General features: G+C 44.1%; 1 protein-coding gene across 6 annotated transcripts in view; it reads left to right on the top strand.

Annotated features, from left to right (window-relative positions):
* The window catches only part of Obsc (Obscurin), a 203,647-nt gene that overhangs the window by 177,166 nt on the left and 9,116 nt on the right, over positions 1-17,365 (top strand). For all 6 annotated transcript variants that reach the window (XM_065444448.1, XM_065444451.1, XM_065444453.2 and 3 more), the window contains 14 exons: positions 170-275; positions 1,174-1,374; positions 4,125-4,263; positions 4,787-4,959; positions 5,070-5,096; positions 7,326-7,478; positions 7,719-7,764; positions 7,904-7,984; positions 8,224-8,435; positions 8,702-8,846; positions 11,613-11,844; positions 12,620-12,771; positions 13,843-13,975; positions 14,479-14,610. In XM_065444448.1, the coding sequence (XP_065300520.1) occupies positions 170-275; positions 1,174-1,374; positions 4,125-4,263; positions 4,787-4,959; positions 5,070-5,096; positions 7,326-7,478; positions 7,719-7,764; positions 7,904-7,984; positions 8,224-8,435; positions 8,702-8,846; positions 11,613-11,844; positions 12,620-12,771; positions 13,843-13,975; positions 14,479-14,610 (1,932 nt within the window). The remainder of the gene's footprint in view (positions 1-169; positions 276-1,173; positions 1,375-4,124; positions 4,264-4,786; positions 4,960-5,069; positions 5,097-7,325; positions 7,479-7,718; positions 7,765-7,903; positions 7,985-8,223; positions 8,436-8,701; positions 8,847-11,612; positions 11,845-12,619; positions 12,772-13,842; positions 13,976-14,478; positions 14,611-17,365) is intronic.

Here is a 17,365-nt window from a genome sequence, read left to right on the forward strand (position 1 = left end):
TCATCTACATCATCTATTTTATTTTTCGGAAGTGTTGCGTTGTGTAGCCAATTTTGACATTAATGGTGCAACTTGTTAACAAATGAAAAGCTTAGACATATTTCATTACAAATTCTTACGAATAAGAACTCAGAATAACGTGACGTATTATGTTCTCACCACTGTTTAGAGGACGAGTCTGAGTTTGACCTGAGAACGTACCGCCAACCAAAAATTATCAGGCCTAAATCGACTCATCTTGAAGACTACTACAATCTTGGTGACGAACTTGGACGGTGAGTCGTGCCTTACTTTTGATGTCGTTTGTTGTGCGATGTTGGAGCAGTTGATAGATGTGTACAAGGCAAAAGAAAACCAAGCAGAAATAAAACACACAGGAGAAAGTGCAAAGGGGCTGCGTTAAACCTACATCTCATGTTTACTGAAAACCAAGCATCAACGTATGCAGCTCAAGACTTCAGATATGCACGTGAAACCTAACGATCTACCATGTGTGATCAATAATGCACATAGATAGCATATAAATTGCTTTTTATTTTTAGTCGATTCAGATTGACCCATACATGTGTAATCATTACGTCTGATATAATACACTCCTAGTATTTCACACCCAAGTCTTATTATTTGCGGATTTCACGACCCTTACTGGCTATGTGCTGACATATTGGCAAGTGTCTTGATGAATAGGTCATGTTCTCGCCTTCTATCCTTAATGTGTCTTTCTGCGATACGTCTTGCCACATTACATAGGCATAGGACACTCACATCAAACGACGCAAGATGTCTGGCATGATTCCTTTGGAAAGTCCCTCTGAACATTCAAGCCATCACTTTGGGAGAGTGCCGAAAGAAAAAATGCAGTCGGAACGCCATAGCTTTGCGCTACCTTTTTTGAGCTTGAAATACGACACAACTTCCCTTTTATCCTTGTACAGTTTAGTTCAACTATCTTTCTGCACTTTCTGCCTTTAAATTCTTGAAGCAACGTTGACGTCACGGCTGCCAAAATTGAAACAAAACAGCCCGCCGCAACTAGCTTTGGTTTGGGCGTCGAAAACTTCCACTGCCCCATAGGCGCAATATCTTTTTCATTCTAAACTTTCTTTATACTGCTTTTTGCCAGTGCACTGCGCTTGAAGCATCGCTAGAATTATTATTTCCCTTTACTTGCAGGGGCACGCAAGGCGTCACGTACCACGCCGTAGAACGTTCGACGGGCAGGAGCTTTGGCGCAAAAACAATGCACGGCAGGGGTCAGTTCAAGGACTGGATGAAAGCTGAGCTCGACATGATGAACCAACTATGCCACCCTCGACTGATTCGGCTCTGGGACGCCTTTGAAACAAAGAATTCCATGTCACTCATCACAGACTTGTATCCTTTACAGTGCTGCATTCTGGGTAGAAAAAAAGCGTGAACACTTCTGGGAAGACCTTAAACTCTATATAAAAAAGGAGCTACGATAAACTAGTCGCGCAACTTTACACTCCAACGTTAAGGCTAAGTTGTTTCGTTTATCCATGTGAGAGAACGTCAACGCTTTAGCACATAAATCAAGAGCGTTATTCATGCCACCTCGTGTCAAGAATTGTCGAAAAATGCGCTAAACATGCGCACTACAGTACATTTGTTCGCATCTCTTTTTTGTAAGCTCGTGTCTTTTAAAATGGCGCCGTTCATATCCCATTCAATCAAACTCATCAGGCGTTTTGTGCCTACTCTATCGAAACCACCCTAACCATTAACACGATTTCTAACCCAATATTTATGTATACAGGGTGTCCCAGCCAACTATAGCCAAGGTTTAAAGATATGTCGACGTACTCTAGGAGGACGCGACTAAATTCATGCTGTTGACTAATGTATAGAACATGTCACACATTTTTTTGCATAATTGCATAATTACAGTTAAGATTATTGAAGAAAATTCGCAAGTATTACGTTTACGGAAAAAAAATTCAATGAGTATGTTGTAGAGCGTTCTAAGAAACCTCTAGTTCAGCAGTTTCTAACTTCATACTTGTTACGTAATCAATATTTGTTCGTCCTAAAGAAAGACCATGAAATATTTCAGAACACACGTAAGGTTACTGTTATTAGATTGAAGTGCTCTCAAACATGCTGCGTATGAACAGCGAATTTAGCGCCTAGTGTGCTGCCGCTTAAAAAGTGAGAGGCCAGTGTCAGGGCAGTGACAGGGCAGTGACAGGACAATCTGCTTATCGCTGTCATGAACCGTCGCGGGGGAAGCACATCACTGGCGTAAATCGCGTGGTCAACACCTGCGTCACTGCTCTATCGCATTTTAAGCTGCAGCAACCAGCTAACTACGTGGTTCATTCATACGGGGCACGTTTTAGAGCACTGATATCGCGGCGCGCAAGCCTGCATGTCACATGCCTTTCGTATTTTGCTGACTTTCCTAGGACGCAGAAAAAATTGTTACCTAACAAGTAGAAAGTTATTTGCTGAACGATGTTTCATAGAACGCTCTACACCTTTCTCATTGACAGCTTTGCCCTAACGGTAATACTTACGAAGTTCATTACTTAACGTTTACTAATCATGCAATGGCGCAGAATATAAAAAAATAATTCGACTTGCTCCAAATAATAGCCAACAACGCGCATGTGGTCGCGTGCTCCTAAAATACTTCGGCATATTTTTAAACCTTGGCTAAAGTTAGCTAGGACACCTTGCATAGTCGTCTTATAATCGAAAGGATTTGTTATAGCTCACGTCGAAACGAAGAGCAACAAATTTGTACACTGAATGAATCCAAAACGTTTAGGTTCACCTCAGACACCTTCATAATTCAACGCATTTCCGGCAACTTTAATCACTCGGTTTGTAAAAGGCCTGTCACATTTCTGCAACATTTCTCCCCTCTCCTAGCCCTTTAATTTTATTCACCTCCTGTAAAGCATGCACTGCCACTGAAATACCAATGTTGCGGTAACGCAGTTAGACAGACTAGTTTACTTATATTTTTGCCTCGTGTTCAAACAAAGATTTGACCTGTATTTTGTAATCCCAGTGATAACGGTGGTTAGGTGGTATCCGAGCTCACCAAGTGCAAGAAGTATGAAAAATCAAATGGATATTTATAAAAGGGGAACCCAAATGAGCTTTTTTTTTCTCGTCACAGTCATTAATATTGCCTACCCTACAACAGGACCTGTTACGTGTTGAGGACTTGTGAACGTGTCGTGCCCTTCTACTGAACTGGCTGCCTCTGACGCCGCGCTTTACTCCACCTCAGTGGTTTCTGAAACTGCAGCAGGACTAACTCATCGTCCGCTCAGGAAAGAGCGCGAATGTACTCGCTTACTGTTGATCCCCCCACTTAACACGCAGTATCTCAATCATGCAGTCGTGCGCAAGATTCTTTAGACAGAGGTGCCTCGCGGCACCGTTTTCCTATATCCTCCTATATCATATACCTAAGAAGTGTTATTTTTTATTGTATTACAGGCTGGGAATTCGGATACCAGGCGCAAATGTCTAGCTTTTTCTCAGGGGGGGGGGGGGGGGGGCAAACTTTTGACGCCGACTATATCTTTGCCATGCCGTATTGCGGTGATGCTTGTTCGCGGCATCTCTCTCTTTCTCTCCCTTCTTTCTATTCCCCTTCTCCCTTCCCCAGCGCAGGATAGCCAACCGGACTCTTGACTGGTTAACATCCCTGCCTTCCTTTTAACTCTCTATCTCTCTCTTTCTCCCTATCTCTATCTATCTCTCTCTTGCTTGCTGCTATGATTTTGTAGCTGTAGCTATAACCATCAAGCTGCATAGAACGATGCGGTCACTGACTGTTTTAAATCCAGGTTGATTTTATTTAATTCGACGACTGCCTCTTCTTTCTGTCAGTTTTGCCGATAAAAAGTTACTACATTTGATTTCGGGCCATAATTTCGCCACCATTTCGCCATCAAAACAATTTTTTTCCACAAAGCCGGAACACATTCGACAAAACCGGAACACATTCACATTACACTGACCAGTGTTTAAATCGCAGCCGCGAAATTTTACGTTTTCTGATGTCAAGACCTTCCCTCCAATCCTGCGTACGCAACTGGCATGCGCATTGTTGCCGTCAATTTTTACTTGACAGCCCTTACTAGCTGTGGTGGGGGCCCACTTTTGGATAATATCATTAGCCAAGACCGGGTGTCAGAACACCAGATCGCAAATTACATCAAGCAGATCTTGGAAGGCCTCAACTATATGCACGCTCAAAACATTGCACATCTTGGCCTCACTGTAAGTACAGCACCGTTTCTATTACAGCGCACTTACGCAAAATAGCGCAGCTTGATAAGCTAGCGCCTGCGTTTTCTAAGCGTGCGAGTGTCTTTTAAACACACATGGCGCTCGTTGTATACGTGTAGGAATTAAACCTTTCTTATTCAAGTATCTAAAGGTCCATTGGTATATGCATTCGTCTTGCACTCTGAGCGTTGCGTGTTTATATGACGTTATTTCGTTCTTTTGCCCTATAAAGGTATAAAAGAAATAATGATATTCACTGAAACTGATTACAGGCTCAACAGTCAACTTCTCTGTCACCATATAACGCGTAAAGCATACTCAAACGCCGCACGGCTTATGAGGAACAGAAGCATATAAAAGAAATACCTTTCGCGCGCAATATTTCTCTACTGGCTTGTTGTCACCCCGATAACCGCTATCTACGAACACATGTCCGCTGTTTAGTGTGCTGGCGTTTTATAATGAACGTAACAACTGCTTATACTGCTTCATTTTACCTGCTTATCTTTTTTAGCTTGGCGATGCGCTTGTGGCTCGTGAGAACAGCGATGACATTAAGATTGGCGACTTCTCGCTCTCCACGAGGCTTCCAAGAGGAAAAGTAGTGATTCAGGAATATGGACACCCCGAATTTGTGGCACCGGAGATAGCCAACAAAAAGCCAGCAAGTCTTGCCTCAGACATGTGGTATGTTACTCTCTCCGAAATAACGTCTCAAACGTTTACCTCTGTCACTGTTACAATCAAGCTTAAATAGTGCTTTTTCTTATTCTTATTCTCCTGCCCCTTCTTTTCAGGAGTGTCGGAGTCATCTCGTACATCCTGTAAGTAGCAGCAAGTCTTGCTTGGCACTTTGTTGCCGAGCAGCGCTAGTCAGAAGCTATGAATACGGACGTCGACGTTAGCTAGGCAGAGTGAGGGACAATAACAAAGCGTTTCTCGTATTTAGCACCAACGTTGTATGACTAACGTGCTCTGTATTCGCACAAACTACATTCTAGTATCAACGCCACTGATCTCTATTTTGGAGGCAAAACACAGCACAGATCAGTGATCGTCACCACAGCCGTCACTTATTCTGGGCGCTAACTTGAATATCGCTCGAAGCACTTGATGTACCCACCATCCATTTATTAAGCAATAGATAAAAGCGATTAAAATATTTTTTGCGTCAATGCAAGAAAAACCGCGTTCACTTGGTATATCATACCGAAATGCCTACAAATTGAGGATGTCCTTGTATGAACTTAAAACGTAGGTTGGCCGCTTGTTTATATTTGATTGTAACAGCAGGAACTGCGGTACGCGGTAACGCACCACGTTGACCACACGCATGAGAGAACACACAATGCTCCGTGCCGTCTCACGTGGGTGGTGTATAGGTGCATTTCTACATCATATATATCGAGCCGTTACAGTCAAATGCGCCCCTTGACTACTCTGCTATTTGTTAACTGTACTTAAAAATGTAGCGGTATGCATTATAAATTTATAATTTTTCCCAGCACGCAGTTACTGCAAAGTGCGACATGGGAAAAAAAAGAGATGGGCTTGTAAAGGACTCAATATTCTCTCTTGCTATTAAATACTGCTTCTCCCAAAGTTCTGACAAATGTCACCCCCCCCCACCCCTATCCCAGGGCACAACTCGCGTGAATAATATACAGTTCTTTTTTTTTTTACTTCGAACACTTTTTCTAAAAAAGAACGCCCAGAAATGTTACTCAGGTCATGTCACTACAAATTAATTATGCGCCTAGGCGGACACCATTTGAAAGAAAAATGAACGCAATAAAGTCATTGTGGAACTAACTACATTAATCGCCTTTGTGTTACTTTTAGAAAGTTGAAATAAACCGTCATAAATGTCTAGTTCTCTGTTCCTAGACTTCAACACGGCCATGTCCCCCAGAATAATTGGCTTCAAATTATTTGTTGAATTTACCTGATTACTCGGTAATCAGGTAAATTAGGCGCAGCTCGTGGTGCAATCTTCTTTTGACTTAACAAGGCGGTGTAAAATTCAGCGCTGGGTTATACGGAGCGATAAAGCGATCCACACTGGCCCTGCGGCTGAAGTGACTGTGCGTTCAGTTGGAAGTTCCGCCCAGCACCGATCGGAATAAGATCGCAGCAAAAGGAAAGTGCAACGAAAGCTTCATTTTACACCGCCTTGCTATATCACAGGAGGGCTTCACCGTAAGCCGCGCTTTCCAGGCCTGCGTGTGTAATCAGGTGAATTAAACAATTACATGGACGTTTTCAAATGTAGAAACACGGAATTAGACGTTGATGACGATATCTTTCAACTTTCCAATAAGAACATGTGCCATAACATTTGCATCGAAATTAATTATTGCAATTAGTTTAATTAGTGAATTGATAGCTACGGGTTTTCTTGCAAGTTATGCCCTCCTAGAGACATAACTTGCAGTGACGCGATTTGACATTTGTGGGCTTTTTTATGTGTGCGTGTGTGTACGCGTGTGTGTGTGTTGGAAGTAAAAAAAAGGACACTGTATATGCGGCTACTCCACTGGTCTGCTCTTCATTACGAACAAAACCGCTGCTCTCACAACATACAAATAAACGGATAATTTCTAATAAACCCTGCATTTATGAGAACCAGGTTAGTTCTTTGTGTGCTAGCATCTCACTGCCAGTGCTGTCATTGAGCCCAGGGTTGGATTAGTTGAAGAAATCAACAATGCCAACCATACGCATCCACGTTCGTGTCTATACGCGCCACATATGTTCAAGTGTTTTCCTTTTTCCTCATTGCTTGGGTCACGAAAAATCTGGAGGCCTTTCGTTCACCGTTTTCTTTGACACATCAAGGCAGATATAATAAAATATCACAAAGGACATTCCAAGAGAGTGGAAAGTTAGGCTTGTTGATCGTTCAGGATTATGCTTACAGCGCAAGAGACGTGAGACGTCCGTCTCCTGTCCGTCTCATGCCCCTGCGCTGTTTCTATACTCATAACCGCAAGTGGCGGTTCTCGAGAAAGCAGTTTGTTATTCTGACACACTGTTTTCCTTTCTCGTTTCAGGTTGAGCGGAATTTCGCCATTCCTTGGACAGAACGACCGAGAAACGCTGAAGAATGTTCAGAACGGAAAAATTAACTTCCTACACGACGGCTTCGCTAAGGTTTCTGATGAAGCACGTGACTTCATCTCTAAGCTCTTAGTATTCGAAACAAGGTGTGTTTATTAAATAATTACATGTTCTGAACTCATTAGAGGTGTGATTAGTAAGAGAACTTTGGAAAGGTATGCGACACCGCCAATAAGTTCATAAAGCCACGCTAACACTGATCCGAGCTAGATACGTTTTATGCTTTTGATTTACTTCTGAACGGTTAGTCATGCATATTACATGATCTGTTGTCGGTTACGCCAGCGTAAGCATTGTATCTCACGACAGTGCTTGCGTCTTTGCAGTGAAAGAATGGACGTGAGGACAGCTCTTGAGCATCCCTGGCTTAAGGTAGGTGGACGAAAGCGTGAATTACCGTTATTTCCGGACCTTCTGAATATCCTAAATCCAACAAGTGGCATCAATATGATGGCTCGAATTTTCGTGTTCCCAAGGAACCACATTAGCCTGACGGTTGCTGTTTTCACAGATTACAGAGCGCCCAGACAGAGGTGAGAGCCTGTCCAACATCGACAGACTCAGAGAGTACCAGAGACATTGGAGAAGCTGGGTGAGCCTGCCACTGTCTTACTGCACAACTACTTTCACTGACGTCTTGGACGTAACAAGCCTAAATCAGCTCAAACTGAAAGTGCACCGGATGCTCTTACATCAGCATATTTTTCAGAGCTGCATTTACTTCCCACCCCGTCTTTTACTGCGTCAAAGGCGCGCTATATATGTAGCCTACCTGTATATGACATATATGTGAAGTTGTCGAGGTTGAAGTTGTCGCTTTACCTTCCGCAGTACTCCAACGCGTCCTGCCGCAACACTTACCGGAGGAGGACAATGGAGTCGTGCTTCACGCATCCTAGCAAGATGATCTACCCGCCGGACGAAGTCTACACGCCGCCAATGAGTCCCGACCGAGAGATTTCCCGCTCGAAGGTCAAGTCCGCACCCATCGAAGGCCCCGGAAAAGGCCCGAATGACCGCATGGACATGTCCTCTGAGAGCAGGTGCGTCTGGCTAGTCTTTTGCGCTTTGTGAAAAGAATTCTGTATACCGATATGGGCCCTCATCGTGAAATTTCATTGGTTATTCTGGAACATAGTGCGGCAGTTTATGTTTTGCGTAGTCCAGATGCAAGTTAACATCTCTTCTTTCAGTGATTGATTTGTTTAAACAAGACAGATTAGATAAAGCTTCAGAATTATTTTTGCGCTTGCAATGTTATCTTTATACTTGTCCAACGCTTTCTCAATCCACTTCGTCAATAACGCAGTTACCAAAGCGGACCAGACACCTACTTGCTTCAACTCCGAGACGTCGACTTCCCCCTGCGAATTCGCCAATATCTGAGGGTTGGCGCATCCAGAAGCCCTAGTCTCGCGGCCAGTCTCCGCGAAAGGCACTGGGGAGGATTCGACGTAAGTCCTGTCATGCTTGTGGCGCTCAAATACAAACTTTTTTTTTTAAGTTGAAGTTTAGTATTGAACTTTTTTAGACATTCTTATAAACGTTCCCAGATTTTTCGCTTGATTGAACGCATAGACGTAGAGGCTTTGTGTTACAAAAATGTGACAATCGTATCGTTGGTTCGAGCTCGTTCTGCAACGTCTTTTTGCTGAAGCTGGCCTTTTGCAGAATACATCTGTTTTTAACCACGAAGTACTCAAATGTGGTGTCTACCACACTTCCGCCAAGTTCCCGATGAATCTCGTTCAAATCCCACCACGAAACTTGATTGCCACGTAATTAAGCCAAAGGGAAGCTTTACGTCGTCTGTTTCGCAAGAAACTGAACTTGCATATTTTATTTCAATACACCGTGATCTACCAAGTGAACTAAGCCCATCGGTACTACGATGCGTTGGAACAAGCCAGTGCGTCTGTCAGAGGAGGTAGCACACGTCTATGGTTGAAGAAAACGTGTGGACTTTGAGAACAATATCACTGATCACTTTATGGATTGTCGACTCTTAGTAGTAAACATATTCACCGCAGTCACCCTGGTCAAAGATACTGAGCGACCGGAGCAGCAGGAAGTCGGCAAGATTGTCAATACAAAAAAAAAGGGAAACGGTGCCAGAGCCAATATACCGCAGTGATAGCAAAGCTGCCGTCATGCATTGGAAAACGATGGTGTCGAAAAGTATAGGCCTACGACCGAGATAAGGTAGCCGAACAGCTAGAGTGTGATTTATTTGTGGCAGAATGCAGCCAGAGTGAAAAAGACAACGTCATCGTAGAAGTAAATGTACTCAGACAAGTGAAGTTGGCTGACAAATTAACGAAGTGATAAATCTTCACAGCACAATTCGTTTAAAAAGCTACCGCAATAACCCAGATTCAGGTAGCTTTTTGTTTTCAAAATTATGGCCCCTCGAACCAGAACAGTGTGCTTAGACGAAGTGTGCTAATGGTGTATTTTGCAGCTTTCTACCGCGCTCCGACTTGCATTGAAACGGCGCGGAGGTCGCTCGACAGCAGAGCCAGAGGAAGGCTGCCCTATCCGAACGTTCGGTTGCTCGCCAGAGCAGTCAGAGGCCGGAAGCGGTAACACATCGCAATGCTGGTTTTGTTGTGGAAAAGAAAGGACACACTAGACGCGCACACGTAGTACTGCCAGAAAGTCCACAGCAGACGCCAGGAAAGGTGCAGCTGTCACGTGACAAGAACTCTATTTGTTCTCGGCAGTGCTCTCAGCTCGAAGGTGAGAGCACTACTTGAACTACCCGAACGTAAAGCGCGCAGCGACAACGTTCTTGAATGACCTGTCATATATGTCGCTAGATTCTGTATTTGACGTTTTCTGAAATACCGCCATCAGTAGACAAAGCGAGGGGAACAAAGAGGGTGTTTTGAAGCTGTGTGTATGCGGTACATGCGCTCGTATGTGGAACATTGCATTAAGCGTCTAAAGAGACGGCACTTTATTGTATTCTCATCTACCGTCGCCTGTACCTTAGCATTTTCTGCTAACTTCTGTTCATGTCGAGCTCGTCTTTTTTTTATTGTAATCAAATCACCCCGATGAAAAATGCGACCAACTTCGCTATTTTTTATGGGCGATGATATACTTTTTCTCAGATCTCCAGATAATTAGAAACATTAAGACACGCGAACGCAACGGCGTAGTGTTCGGTAGAACAAAAAAAAATTGGAGGACGCTTAAGCTTCGCCTTCAAGAGTGGAACGCGATAGCGTTCCCGTCGACCCGCCAATGGGTGTAAGACAATGGGCTACAGGGCAGCCATCACTTACGAGGCGCCCCGCATCAGACGCGGTGAGCGTCGAGCCATATGGTCGAGCAACGCGGCGTTCGGCGCAGCAACGAAACGTGCGCCTGAGCAAGCGGAGCGAACCAAAGAACTCGGTATCCCGGAGGGGGAAATGATGCACGCCAGCCAAACGCCGTGATCGGCACGGGCAGAGAGATAGATAGTAATCTAAACCGGGAGCACGGCGAAGCGTCGTCAGGGGAGAGGGAGTCCCGCGACGCGCCTGGCAGCGGTCCCAATGCGCGCGTGGCGCGCCATCTGTCGGGGCAGCGCCGTACATGGAGAGGAGGGGGTCTTCTGTGTTTGCCGCAAGATGGCTCTCCGTGTGCGGAAAGCGCAGAAGAAATGCAGCGAAACGCACTTCGCTACTCGTGTAATTGCGACTTCTGTAAGTTACATGTTCATAATTACCGATATACACCACAGTATAACTTTCCACGGCTCGTTTCGAAGGCAACACCGCATTCACTAGAGGCGCGTTTGTACCTTTTGGAAGCATCGAAATCGTGGCTGAGTGGTAGCGTCTCCGTCTCACACTCCGGAGACCCTGGTTCGATTCCCACCCAGCCCATCTTGGAAGTTGCTTTTTATTTATGGAGTGCCTGCCGTGATTTATCGCTCACGGTCAACGCCGCAAAACGCCGACACCGACGCCGACGACACCGGCTTTTCTGCGACACGAGCTCCTTAACGCTATCGCGTTAAAATACACCTTTGTTAGCTGCTCCATAAAATTCCTCGCCTTACCTCTATTATCACCGCGCCCCCAAACCTGACAGTATCCACACACTGAGCATCGCCTCATGAACAACTAACCCTGCCGCAACGAAAGCCCATTAGTAGTTCTTGATGTATCGCAACGCAATTTCGGTCACTTATTTGAGGGATGCGCGATTTCTTCTGACGAGTGCAGATCAACGAGCGCGGCACGAGGAACGTGTACCCACAGGTGGTCGTCCGAGAGCGCAGGAAGTTCGTGGACGTCATGGACGAGGAGATCGACGACGAGAAGAAGGGACTCGGCACCAGGACGCTACCGCTGAGGCTGCAGCGAGAAGTGGGCAGCCTCGGTTACGCCCACCACCAGCTAGAACACCTCAAGCACGAGGCCTGGAAGGACAAGACGTCTAGGGAGAAGAGCATAGGTAGGACCCTCACTGGACTAAAGCATTTGCTCTGTATGTATACACGTATAACTTCTTTACAAAAGCTAAGCGTGTGAACCGAGCTCACTCTATATATATGCCTTGCAGCTGGCTCCATCTTTTATCACAACCACTCGAGAGTAGATATCACAACCACTCGAAAATAGAGCGCACTCTACTTTCGAGTGGTTTGGATACAAGACAATACCGGCTCTTTACTCTATAGAGTCTTGTCTTCACTTGGCGTAGCCTTGTAGCTCTGCGAGTAGCTCAAAGCCCAACTATACAGCTCAGCAGTAGCTTTGGTGATGCGTACACTACCTATATAAAAATCTGAGAAAATAATGACAGATTCTTTTTTCATGGCGTGTACCCCGACTAAAGTGCAATTCAAGCGCGCTTTACGAGCGTTCCCGATTCTTATTTGCTTCACTAAGGATGTCAGTAAGCAATACTACCTGTGGTTGGATCACGCCGGATATATATTTACAAGCGGTCGAACGCTCAAACGCAAAACATATAAAACTGAACGGCGCTATAAAAACACTGGCGGCCTAAAAGTCAACGCATGTGTACAGACTATAATGGCGTCTCTGCACGCATACGTGAGCGCGTAAATAATGCTGATATCAATGTCAGACGCATCAATGCGATTACCTGAATTTTTTTTTTAACTCAGCAGAGTTTCAAAAAACTATCGCGAATGGCGACGGTTTCTGGTGGCACAGGTTCATTTTTCTTTATTCTTTTCTTGTCCTTTTGGTTTATATTCCAGGAATGGCACCATTCTTCAGAGAGAAAATAGAGGACTGTGTTATCCAGGAAAATGACCAAGTGGTGTTCAAGTGCCTAGCTGTTGGAAACCCAGCGCCCCAGTATTCTTGGTTTAGGAACGACAGTATCCTCATAGAAAGCAGCAGAGTTCAGGTGAGTTTTCGCACTCTGTTTTGGTTTAACCAGATAAAACCAGCTCATGTTGTCTCCTGTAGCCTGACCCTTCCCCCCTCCTTTCAGTTTGACTCATCACATGCTGCTTTTCAGTCTTAATGAATTCCTCACGCTTGGATCTGCTAAGCGGAGCGCGAACGCATGGTTTTACGCTGCTGAGACGCGTTGTGTATTAGCAAGAATTTCTTTCCACTTTATTAAATTACAGGATATTTAGAAGTTGGAGCCTTTAAACGGGCGCCGGCTGTTCCTCTTAAGATAGAACACGTGCGCACTGAAAATGAAATAGCAAGCCAGCAGTGAACTAAAGAAAGGTAACTAGAACGGAAAAGCCGGACTTGAAGTCAGCTGACATAAATGCACTAATGACAGCTCACAACAGGCGTCACATAAAACACACTGTGACGCTTTAACGTAGGTGCTCCTTCGTATATTGCGATGAACTGTGTATGTCCCATCATATTACTTTTTTACATCCCTATTTAAACAAGTATAAACCTTCAACCTACAGAAACAGAATAGCATACAAAAATGTTCCTATGATTTCGATAAATATAATAAAGCTTTTGCGGTTACTTTGTAGAAATAATTGTCGCTAATGATACAGCTCATTGTACACACGAGGAAACGAAGAGGGGTACAAACTCAGCGATGTGCGTTTTCGTTTTTAAGGACCTTGTAAAGGCGTCAACGGCCAATGGCAGCAAACATTTCCTATTTTTCCCGAAGACAAAGAGCTGCAAGAAATAAAGACGTTCGCCTAACTTATTTGATGCTTCATAACAATTAATTTGTAAGATCTAAAAACGTGGCAGGCGGTCTGCCTGTCTGTGCCTAGTACCGTGAGGTCACCTCTGTTTGTCGTGTTTCTTTCTCAATTTCGTCTACAAATACATATTTATGTGCCTAAATTATAATTGTAAGTTAAAACCGTGGTCGTCTGGCTCATCTTACATAACATGGCGCAATAGTGTACGCTAATACATGTGAAAACCTTTCCTAGACTGCCCTGTTTAAACGTATAATTTCTATCACGTGTGTTTGCTTCAGATTACTCAAGACGCAGACGGCAGGTCTGAACTGCGGTTGAAACCTGGAAAAGCGTACGACGTCGGCTTGTTCAAATGTGCCGCAAGAAACAGTCACGGTGTCGCTTTGTGCTACGCTAGGCTAAAGATCGGCGGTAAGAATTATTGTGTTGTTGTTGTTGTTGTTGTTGTTGTTGTTGTTGTTGTTGTTGTTGTTGTTGTTGTTGTTGTTGTTGTTGTTGTTGTTGTTGTTGTTGTTGTTGTTGTTGTTGTTGTTGTTGTTGTTGTTGTTGTTGTTGTTGTTGTTGTTCCGCGAACAATCGATTCTTAAGACGCGAAGTAAACATAACTTCAGCAATACAATGGAACAATTATCCTTAGTATTTTGTTTTTGCCACAACACCATCCATCTGAGAAAAAAAAGTGTCCGGTCCGGTCACTGAAATTTATCTTTAGAACAGAGAAGTGTCGCTTTAAACATCCAGCGCGTTCCCTGATGTTGGTGCGGCTGTTGCAGTTTGATACATGGCAGATTAATACTTAACGTGCGTGCACGACAGAGAGAAACATTTTAACTAATGATGTGCATTTCCTGTTTCACCTTTTTTTTCGCTTCACTTCCAGTTCTGTATTATGCATGAATTTATTCAATTTGCAGAGCGACCTGCCCGGCCTGAGCCACCCATCTGTAAACAATTCTCATCCCACCAAGCATACGTTCAATGGTATAGCCCGAAGTATGACGGCAACTCGCGCATTTTCTCTTTCTGCCTGGAATACAGGCAAGCCGGTAAGTTTGAATAGCCGACCAAACCAAAGCGCTTTTCATTTGTTTAACACACTGACACTATCCACACAACGTCATATTTCATAGAGTAAACTTACTGCTATCGGAAACAAGACCTCGTAACAGTATGGCATCTGGGTTGACGGGATATTCGAGAGGGTCGCATAATTTACTGTTCGCTTTTCGTATACTAACTTAAGCCTGGCAGCGCTTCAGAATGATGTGCCATTGTAACTGCCACTGTGGCTCACTGTCTATGGCATTCTCCTGTTGAGGTCGCGGGTTCGAGTCCCAGATGCATCGGTCGCATTCGGGCGGGGTATACAAAGAAAAACAAGAATGAAAGAGCCCCTGTACCAGGCTTTAGACTTGTGTCAAAGAACCTCAGGTGGATTCGGATACAGATTGCGACTGTGGGATGTAAAACGGGCATACAAAGATGCTGTGAACACAAACATATATTTTGTTTTTCTTTCTGGTTAGCAATACCGAACATTCATTACCAAGAAAGTTTCTCAGTTTCAGACTTAATTGTGCGCGTGTGTGCACTTATAAAGCCCGAACCACAGGACATAAGTTTCCGATTAATTTTAGGCGTTCGCCGTGTTTTCGGCGTCTTCAAAAACAATGTGACGTCAAATCACGTTCGCTCGGCGTCAAAGTCCTCCCATGCCAGATACCGGAAGTAGCGCACGGACGAAGACGCTTGTGAACAAGTGCGGACATGTGCTCTATGTACTAGTGACGATCTTATGCAGTTACTCGCGTTCATACTTCGTCTTTTGTTTTTCCTTTTGTATGTGTTAATGCTTGCAAGTGCTAAAGTGACCTTATTGTTATAATTATCCTTTTTTTCTATATTAAACAAGTTTGTTTTAGTGTATAACTTAAATGGAGTGTCCGGAGGCCTACTGCTTCCAACCCCTGTCGTTAGACCACATTTAACACTGTCCTTTACCCAAGGCCACATAACTGGTCCCGGGAATCGATGAAAAATCTTAACCCGATTATTCAGAACATTTTATTCGGTTAATTAATCAAATAATTGATTAGTGGTATAACGTACGTGGGCTAAAAATTATAATTGATCATTGTTATACAGAATCTTTAAAATAGAAAAAGGCGATTCAACAGCGGCTGACATCGAAGACAAGAAAGACAAGAGGCGCTATAACGTGAAGCTATTCCAAACTTTTCTATTCCAATTCTGCAATCAGCCCTCGACGATTCGACAAAATATTTTCTGGCTACCTACACTTCTCTTATCTGTTAGCCGACGTCACGAAATCCACGACAGTTACCCATCTGATATTACACGTACACACTGATTATGCATGAATATACCAAACAAAACAAAAATTTGTTCTGATTCGGCGCCTTTTCGACATTAGCCCTCTGCTATTGGTCAAAAGTTTTCGGGCTGCGCCCACTTCGCCTATCTGTCACGCAACGTCACAAAACAGAGAAAACTCAATGCGTTAAAGACGCATTAATATGCAGAACAAACTGATCTCTTTTTGTTCTGAATATCCGGAGATTGACCCGTTCCGAAAGGAAGAGAAAATGGCTGACCACCGATCGCTCGGTCACTGGCTATTCGCACCTGCCGGAGAGCATGGATTTATTTTTATATAATAAAACATTTTGGTGTGGCAGTATAACGTTACCGAGCTCTTTCGGTAGGTATACGACACCACTCTGGCAACATTTATTTGCTGAGAATCCGTTTTAGCGGCATTCTTAACATTCCGTTGCACGCCACCACGATATTCGACCAGCCACTGCAAGCTAAGTAAGGGGAAGCGGACCAACAGCAGACGCCAGCACCGCACTCCTCATTCGGTTATCTATTTTTACTGCGCTGGCTTGGCCCCGTGGAAACCCTCCCCACTTAAGCGTGTTCCTTGCCTCTCGTCAGCCAATTAGATAAGAAAACCCTCTCAATGTAGGCAACTTTATTCGTTTTGAAAGCAAACAAAAGTGACCTCCTATAAACGAGGAGACCATTTCATTTGGCTGTCCAAACAACGCTGCAGGTCAGCGCCCGAGGCTTGCGGCGGTGGTTACGTAACTTTCACATCAGAAGATTGGAATAAAAACAAAGTGCTATAGTTTTGCGTTATATGACCCAAGCTCTTGGTCGCATTAGTGTACCATGTGACTTTTTCTTTAGACTTCGCTACCTTCAGGATCGGCCCGCATACTTATATTGTACTATATGTGCAGGATCGGCCCATATATTTTGTTGATTAAAGCCACACTTTTTATTGATTCCGCTTTTAGACGCCCGCAGTGTGAAAGAGCGCATTTGTCTTTAATCTGGCCTTTTTGCGCTAATTATGCATCATTACCGTTCGGTAGATATCTCTATGCTAACTTGGTGGCATGTTTTTCTGTCCTAAGCTTCATTTTGACGCCTTTTTCGTGGTCCTACGTGGACAAGACCTCAAATCGCCTTGTTTTGAGGAAAGTTTTTGGAAAGTGGCCAGGTAGCCAGATCCCACTAACCCCAAATCAATCTGAAGTCGCCAAAGAACTTCTCATCAAGAAAGTCGTGCTCTTTGAACAGACACTAGCGTTTACTATCACGTCAGCGACACCGGGCTTGACTGACACCTAATTTGTATTCGCCTAACAGCAAATGTATATTTATCCGATGCTAATACGACTCACTGTCACTCATTCTATTTTTTCTCCTCTTAAAAAGCGTTTTCCGCAATCTAATCCGTTCTTTGTTTTATGTTTATTTTTATTTTCT

This window comes from Dermacentor albipictus, chromosome 1 (assembly GCF_038994185.2).
Source record: "Dermacentor albipictus isolate Rhodes 1998 colony chromosome 1, USDA_Dalb.pri_finalv2, whole genome shotgun sequence".
Lineage (NCBI taxonomy): Eukaryota > Metazoa > Arthropoda > Arachnida > Ixodida > Ixodidae > Dermacentor > Dermacentor albipictus.